The 8864-nt window shown below is 44.2% G+C and overlaps 1 protein-coding gene across 3 annotated transcripts in view; it reads right to left on the reverse strand.

Moving 5' to 3' along the window:
- The window catches only part of ttll7 (tubulin tyrosine ligase-like family, member 7), a 90479-nt gene that overhangs the window by 53075 nt on the left and 28540 nt on the right, over positions 1–8864 (reverse strand). For all 3 annotated transcript variants that reach the window (XM_087852825.1, XM_087852826.1, XM_087852824.1), the window contains exon 9: positions 5809–5967. In XM_087852825.1, coding sequence (XP_087708951.1) covers positions 5809–5967 — 159 coding nt within the window. The remainder of the gene's footprint in view (positions 1–5808; positions 5968–8864) is intronic.

Below are 8864 nucleotides of genomic sequence, written 5' to 3' on the forward strand. Positions count from 1 at the left end.
ATCGGCACAGTTCAACCGCTGTCAGAATGGAGTGTTTGTTGCTGCACAATGGTGGAAGGAGAGAGGGAGGCAGAAAGGGAGAGGGGGGAAACCGAGCATGAGTAGTAGAGCGACAGCAAGACAGACAGCCAGCCACCCTGTTAAGTCGCTCTCTTGTTTCAGCCGTCTTATCAATCACCGTTTTGTTCTTTTTGTGGCATTTTACGTGGTCCACTCGGATGCAGGGACACTCTAGTGGAGTCTGGTAAAGGTCCTGGAAGTGAGTGGGACACTATTTAGCTTTGCTGACCTCCCTTGGAAAAGATGCAAGGGATACAATCCAAGGTAGTTAAATGTGGTTTAAGTGGATCTAGTAAGTCACCTATACACAAAATTCAAAATGCCAAACAAAAATAAATCATCAGTCACAATCTGAAGTCCAGAGCTGACTGTCGTAAACATGAAGACATGTCTTCCCTTCGAAGACGCCACAGAGCCGGCTGTACCTGCTACAGTTCCCTATGTCACTCATAAACGTGCATCTTCCTTCTCAATCACACGTGCGCACACAAACACACTGACGCTGCCATACACGCCTGATGATAAATGACTAAGAGTTGGTGTATGTTTTCAACTGCCCCACATACAAAGCCCGCGCGCGCCTAATTTGATACTTATTCCATGAAATAGTCATGTTGGGGGAAAATGGATGTGGATAGAGACAGACAGTCCCATACATCATTCTAATTATTCTTTAATAAACCTCTTTTAAGCCGGGGAGTGGCTCGCAGGTCACTACTGCCACCTAGGGTTTACAAGTGGAAGGACAACCCCTCAGAGAGTGAGGACGATATCCATGTACATTTAAACAAGAATGAATCCCACTAAGTGCCAAAGATTAATCAAAGACAAAAGGAGAACGAAAGGTGGAAGAGGGCAAAAGAGACTCGGAAAGATAATTGAGAATATCAGACTGTATGTATTCTCCTCTATCATTTACCCTCGAAAATTCAATCATGAGGGGATGAAAATTATTTGGAGAGCACAGGTAGCAAGTAAATTCCTCTTTAATCACTCTGAATACACAATAATGTTCGAGTCGGCTGTAGCAGGTGTTAGGAAACACTTCTGAAATTTCCTCAGGAAATATGTGAAAGGCAGGCTAACCTCTAAATCCATCCTCTAAGAGTACCCGCAAAACATCTCTACTCTTTACACTTTTATGAAAGGCTATAAGAACATTACATTTTTACCTCGTTCTCCAGAGATTACATAGAATTTCTACTGGAAATCTGAACAAGTGTGAGCCACTATTTATTCCAACCAAGGCATTAGCAGTGTGTCCTCAGATCCAACTCATTAGGTGTGTGGTTGGAAAATAGGAAAGTGTGAAAACTATCGATGTGTTTGTCTCTGTGCATCTGTTTACAGTTACCAATGCAGATTACTTCCCACAAACACACACACAAACACGCCAAAGAAAAAGGAAGTCTGGATTACGTTGGCTCTGATGGGCTGGAAGGACGAACCAAAGCTCATCTTGAAACAATCGGAGACACAAAGCACACAAAGAGGGGAAAGTTGCAGGAAGGGGTGAGGGGAAGGGTGAAAAATCAGCCCAGCTGCAGACTGTTGGTCTGTTTTTGTAATGGCCAGTCACACATACAAACACACAAACACCCCGTGACAAGCAAGCCCGTGCCACAGTTTGCCTAACCACGCCCGCCTCATTAGCTGCCAATCATTTTGCACGGCGGTCCTAAAAAGGGGGACGGGACACGAAGAAAGAGCACATGAGACGGACGAGAAATGGTAGTTAAATTGTTGCCATCAATAATCAAGCTGCCTTTGTGCAACACTATCTTAATATGACACGTAAAACGCAGTGAAAGTCGCCCAACTTCTTCTTCTCCTCCTGAATAGTGTGTGTTTCAGAGTTAAACCTGCCAACCTCACTGAATAAAAGACTATGGGCTGCAGTCGGTAAGCAGATGAGGGCAGCGTACCACACACTACACAGGACTATTCCCAGAGGGGCAGAGACCATTCATCCAGACACACACACGCACGCACAGACACACACGCAGACAGGGAGTAGAAAGATTTACACAAAATCTCGGCTGTATCTCTCATGATGTGTTTAACGTCCAGCCGAACACGTGTACACTACCAAACACTGCAAACATTCACACAAATCAAATTTAGACACACTAACTTACATTCACTTCTGCACACACACACACACACACACAGACACACACACAGTCACATGCTGACTGTAGCCCTAACAAGCAGGCCGAGCAGCCTCTAAGCTGCCTGGAGCCCGGCACTAGAGAGACAGCTTCGCGGGGACCGGGGAGGTTTCTAATTATTCATGCTCACTACAAGCACTTGTTTCTTCTTATTTAGAGTTGACCAGCTGGAGCTTTTTTATGCTGCATGTGGGGAAACAGCTTAAAAAATGAAGTGAGCCAGAGCCTGTAATGAGGCTGGGCCTCAGTTCACTGGTCCTTGTGCTGGGGGTCCGCGGGTACCCATCAGGACCTCGTGAGAACGCTAAATTGCGCTCTTTGTCAGATTCTGTTTCAGGGGTGGAAAATTTAAGGCAATAGTTTTGTGTGTGTGGACGTCTTGTCCTATCGCATTTTTATATTTTTCTCTGTAAATTTGAAACTATTTGTCATGCCAGCTTACACGCCACGGGCCCTAAAGAGGCTGCAGGGGGTGCGGGGGCATAATATTGTCCCACTGCTGCATTTCGCCAACAGGTAAATGCTCTCCTTACACCTGACGCTGGATTTTTTGAAGCTCGCTGGTCCTTTCGGCCTGCATAGTGCCATCTGATAACACCACTACATGCTAACAGAATTCATGAGCTCGTGCCACGAGGCAATTACTGAGCTAAACAGAACACGTGCAGCGATTCTTATTTTTCTCCTGGTTTGCTTCGTTTTTTTGTTTGTTTTTTTCGGGGTTTTTTGCTTTTAAAAGAGAAAGAAAACACTCAATGAACCGCTAAGAGCAAAAGCCTTGGCCTTGACGATAGAAACTACAGTGTAGGCAGAGAGGCGTGTTTGAATGCGTGCTTGGATATGCAAGTGAGAGTGTGTGCGCATTTGAGTGTGCGCCTGCATGAAGCAAAGATCACGGCTCAATGAAACGCCTTTCCTATACGAAACACAGATGCTGTCTGGGCTGGTTTAATGAAAGTGAATGTCTCAGGTTACGCCATTTGAGCAAGTGCGTGTATGTGTGTGTCTTTGTGCGTGTGTGTGCCTATGTAGTGCTGATGTTTTGAATGTCAATAGGAGGTAAAACCTGTGTTGAAAACTCTGCTGAATTAAGACAAGGATCGCACAAAAGCCTGTCTCTCCCCCTCGTTTTTAGCTCCCCATCTCCCCTTTCTCGTTTTGCTTTGAGCACAATGTGCCTTCTTTGATGGCTGGCTGTGGTTTGAGACTCATCACCCTCTTGCCTTTTCTCTACTCACCGGTGTGACAAGCTACTTAGCAGGTGTCTGCGGGTCTGTGGAGTGTCCCTCTTTATCCCTCTGTGTTTGTTATCAGTATATTTCCAATGATATCTCTGTGCTTGTGTCCACTTACAAAGAGATAGTGTACTGTATCACAGAGGGTTTTTCCTTTTTTTGCAGTTGCAACAAAGAGGCAAATGCATCCTCTAACACAGGCCTTATTTTGAATATCATGCTGCGCCGCTGAAAAAACCCTCGTGTCTCCTTTCTGAAGGTATAATTGGAGGATGTGAAACACAACCTTTTTCTTCTTCCCTCTCCATCCTCCTGCACGCTCGCAAAAACAGCTGACAAAAACACAAATGTAAAGAACGGGGATAATATGATCTGACAGCTTCTTGTATATGATACCATCTAGCTTTCACGTATCCAACTGGCTTTTGAGTCTACGCAGGTTGAACTTTCATTTCCTGGTTGTGAGTTTGCGTGTCCGACAACCAACTCTGACATTTAAAAGAGCAAGAGAGGACAGTGTCGGAGCAGCAGTCTGGGTGAAGCCCCAACGAAGCATGGCACGTGTAATTCACAGTGACACCGACGAGGAAACCTGAGTGGTGGGCGTCCACAAATCCAGAACAAGACCTAGATTGTGGTGCAATTTAATTTTTACTGTTTCGTATCGACTCGAGGGCAGGAAGAAAGCGGAAAGTTAAAACAAATGGTGAAATGGGCTGAAATAGATTCAGTTTACTACAAAATGTTGCAAAGCGATCTGCTGAAAAATTAAATTTAGACCTGAGGGCTTGCCATAGGGTACTGTTTGTGGAAACCAGCCTATGGGCCCGCCTTCTTGTTGCGTCCCTGCTGAATAGCAACGAACGTCGACGGGCTAAAAAGTGGTAATAAAGTTATTTTCAATCTTGACAGTGTACGCAGTGAGGATTTGAGAGGGGGGTCTCTTTGCTGGCAACTATCCCCTGACTAATCAGTTGAATTTGGGAAATAAATTATTGTTGCTGTAAATGTTGCGTGAAAGAGAAGCAGGGTTGTGTGTTTGTGTGTGTGTGTGCGTGGGATGTTAATTGATGAGACTTATAGAGAGCTGCTAGTAGCACAGGGGGGATCATTACTGCTGGAGTGGAACAACTGCATTCACGGCTGTTTGCTATGTCTCACACACACACACACATACACGAAATGCTCACAAATGCTGTCACGGTGCACCAGCAGTCAAAAGGAACACCAGCCTCTTGCTCTCTCTCGTACATCCTTTTGTCTTATACTACAACTGCTCAGCTACACAAGAAATGTCACGTAGGGTAATAATAGCACCCTAATTCCAAGATGACAGAAAATGCCAGCACCTGAAAATACCAACCAACTATCAAATGTCACTTTGTTTCTTTAAAATCTCAGAAAAAAACCTAAAAATGTTATTTTGGGTTGGCATGATGGGGGAAGAAACCCCAAACAATTATCCCCAAGGCATTTCCCCATCCTCGAGTCAATTTGTGGGATGGGGGTGGAGGTGCAGCCACTTTGGGTTAAAGGATTTAGGTCACACTTTAACTCACTTGCTGACATCAGAGCAGTGAGAGAGAAATCCTGGAGTGGAATCTGAATTTGACTCGATCTCCTGCATGCCTGACACTCGAGACACTGACACTTGAAGAATTACTAGTCAACCTGCTATTCTGGCCTATATTTTAAAGCCTGCAGGGGGGTATGAGGTGGGGTGTCTTTATCGTGTCTTATAGGCTGCTGTATATTCGTGCATTTCTGTATGCATCTACGGATGTGCATGAATGCCCGCATGCGTGTAATCAAGCATGCGTGGCTGCGATTGTGTGAGTTCCTTTCATTTTACGAGAGTCTCTCCGTGTGTTCGGCGCGTAAACACGTACTGCAGACCGTGTGGGTGTTTGTGTGTGGCGACCAGAGCGTGTGGGCACAAATCAGTGTGTGTTTATGCTTTCTGTCAGTGTGCGGTAACGTCTCCCTGTCTCCTGCTTATACCACATTACATCAGTCTGGAGCCGCTGTCACTTCAGCAGCAGCGCAGACAGGTGAGACTTTACAGAAACGTTAGAAATCACAGAAGACAGAATACAAGTGTACCTTCACTCTTTGTTGAAAGTGTTTTTAAAATAGCACACAAATAGTAGCTTAGCATGACATACTGACAGTATACAGAAAAATAGTAATAGTAGTCTAGAAATTAAATATCTCAAATTATTAGTGAAATTACCAAAATCCAAAATATATTCTAGCTTTTGAGAGAAACACACTTCTCCAATTTACCCAGCTTTACACACACATGCATGCTGTACATGTACTGTAGATAAAGAGAATTATACCTCCAGTAGCCAGGGTTTGAGTTTGCGGTCCAGAATGATGTCAAAGCCCAGGACCTCGAAGCAGACGCTGTCACTCCCCGGTGGCTGGCCAGGGCGGCACATGCGGTAGGCGTGCAGCACGTGGGGCTCAGCTACTATTAATGTCTTCACCACCAGCTCCTGGCAAGACAGACACACAAAGCCAGAGAGAATCAGCCAGCTGCATTTACAAAGAGAACTCAATTGTACTTTTTTTCTTTAGTAGGTTTCGTTTATCCTAAGACGCCATTGGCTGTGGGCTTTATAGCTGCTGATTAAAAGGTCTCCTTAATCAGGAAATGGTGAAATTAAAACTCTTTGCTTTAATTTCATTTTAAAACTGCAGATAAGGGATTGTACCTTTGTATTTAGGACAAAACTGACAACGAAGCAATGGTGACGGACACACGAGACAACCCACAGACATGCTCCGCAGAGGCGCGAATGAAATGTTTATTTAATCCTGAACTCGAATGCGTTATAAAGACAGTCTGTCGGTTTAAAAGCTAAAGCCTTTTGAATTGCTCTCACACAGAGACTTTCACCAAAGTTGGTGGTGGTCCATCTCCGTTGCTTGTGGTGCCCAACCTGTGCGCATGTTTGTGCTTGCACCTATCTGTGCTGGCTGCTACCAGCCTGCCTACTCCCAGCGTGCAACTGGGGTAAACATGCTCAGTCTGACACACACACACACACACACACGTTGCACATAGCTTACCCTCACCAGTCAAGCCCCACACAGTGCTGCTGGCCTGCAGTTTGCCCAGTCCAGTCTGACTGCTGGGTGCAGGAGAGGTGTATGGTGGTCTGGCCCTGGCCTGATAAGGCTGCACCCCCCCTCTCCCTTTTCTATCTGTCTGTCGCTTACACACCTCCAACCATATGACAATCCATCCACCCGTCTGACCCCACAGGCTGCCCAGCACAAACACCTGGTCCCACTACCACTGTTTATGCCCAGAGTCCCCAGCAGTGGCTGGTGTATGCACATGCGTGTGTGTCCTTTGTCCCTGCCCACATCACCTCCCTCCTTATCCTGAGCCCCCAGCACTGGCCACCGCCTCGCACCTTATGTGTGTGGATGCGTGCCTGTATCTTGCTAGCTTTGAGCTAGAATGGTTTAACCTGCTCCTTTTTAAATCATTTTATTTATTTTTGTTTCTGTAATCTTTATATTTATCCAAATACCAAATTAAGTTTTTTTTTTTTTTTATGTTTCGATCTGTGGCTTCCTTTGTTAAATTTATGTAACAGTATCACTGGATTAAACGAGGCACATTAAAAATAAAAAACCAAAAAGAAATATTCTGAAATGCAATAAAGGAAAATACTGAGTATATGGAGGTTAAATACTGCATTACTCTGTCAGTGATGTATTATTCTGTCAAGGAAACTAATGCATAAAAACTTGGGAATTTTTACATATGAACAAACGTATCTTTAGGTGTTGGAAAAAGTCTAAAATGCAGTTTCAGATTTTTTCGTTTTTATTTATTTATTTTCGCCTCAGTGTGTGTGTGTGTGCAAATATAAAAATATAAAATCCATACCTAGCTCATTTGTAGTCAGACGCTGTTTTCAAAATGACCCCTGTGGTGGACCACCAGGTGGCTCCAGTGTTGCCAACTTAGCGACTTTGTCGCTATATTTAGCGAGTTTTCAGACCCCCTAGCGACTTTTTTTCTAGAAAAAGTCGCTAAAAAAAAGACGTGAAAGCGCATATTGCTTTTACTCTCAACAAGCAGCGGGTGCTGTAACGCAGTCAGTTCTTCTTTTACTCTTATGCTGTTTTGTGGATCAGGTTTAAAACTACTTATAAACACACACACACACACACACACAAAGTAACTCCACCAGAGTGCCTATTTCGGGTCACTTTTGCCGGTCCAAGCCCGGGTAAAGGAGCAGGGTTGGAATTGTGACATTACAAAAACAATAATTGCTAAAAGAAATTTAATTTGTAGTTCTAAATAAATTCTAAATGCATTTAGGACGTTTTTTGCTCACTTTATGTCTCGTCCACGATGTTATTTCTCTCTCCAGCAGCGTAGGTTACAATTACATTAGCATGACAAATTATGCAAATTAGGTGATGACGTCATTTAGCGACTTCTAGCGACTTTTAGGACAACCAATAGCGATTTTCCTTACTGAGGACTTGGCAACACTGGGTGGCTCCACTCACACCCGGTGTGAGGGGAAGTGAGAGGGTTAGGCTTTTGGCGCCTTGAGCGTTCAGTTGTGTGAAGCCGAGATTAAAGTTGAAGTAAAATATTGAGATCTATCGTGTCATCCTTTCATACCTCCACATTGGTGACCCCTGGGGCGAACATGCTAAGGTCTGAAGAGGAAGTCAGCTCCTGCCTGGAAGCGTCGGCGGCTGCCGGACTGCCACCTCGGCCTACAGCTGCTTTTGCTGCTAGTTTGCGACAATCCGGTCGTTAAGTCTGGGCCTAAACTCTGCTGCAGGTCCATATATCAAACGATCACTATGGCATTACTGAGAGTTGAAAAACTGTCTAAAGTCTTTCATCTTTAATAAAATGATCAGCGTTCTACTCTACCAGGTGTAACAATTGAGTTTAACATCCAGGCATCCATAAAAACTGAATTTATGACATTTAACGGAGTTAGAAGTTAGCAGGAAGTTAGCTCGCTAGCTATCTAAAGCTATCTAAATACAATATAGCATGTCCTGACTGCGGGGTTTTGGAAACAAATTCAAACGTACAGCTCTGTTATCACTTCCAACATAAATGAAGACAGAAAACTAAACAGCAGTGACGTTTGTAGGGTTACTGAAGTTTGGCTAGCTGGTTTAAAATGATGTGCTACGTGACCGCTAGCGACACAGCTATGTTAGCATAATATAAACAAGCTAACTTTTTTTCCACTCGATAGAAGTTAACTGAGTGTTCTCGGTGGTCAGGAACAAATGTAATCGCATGGCAGGATGTTGTAAAAGGACCAAACTTCAGCCAGAACAACTGAGATAATCCATCCACAATATAAGGTTAGTCATTCATATACTGCTGCAT

This window comes from Neolamprologus brichardi, chromosome 15 (genome assembly GCF_056152115.1).
Source record: "Neolamprologus brichardi isolate AB-2024 chromosome 15, ASM5615211v1, whole genome shotgun sequence".
In the NCBI taxonomy this organism is placed as follows: domain Eukaryota; kingdom Metazoa; phylum Chordata; class Actinopteri; order Cichliformes; family Cichlidae; genus Neolamprologus; species Neolamprologus brichardi.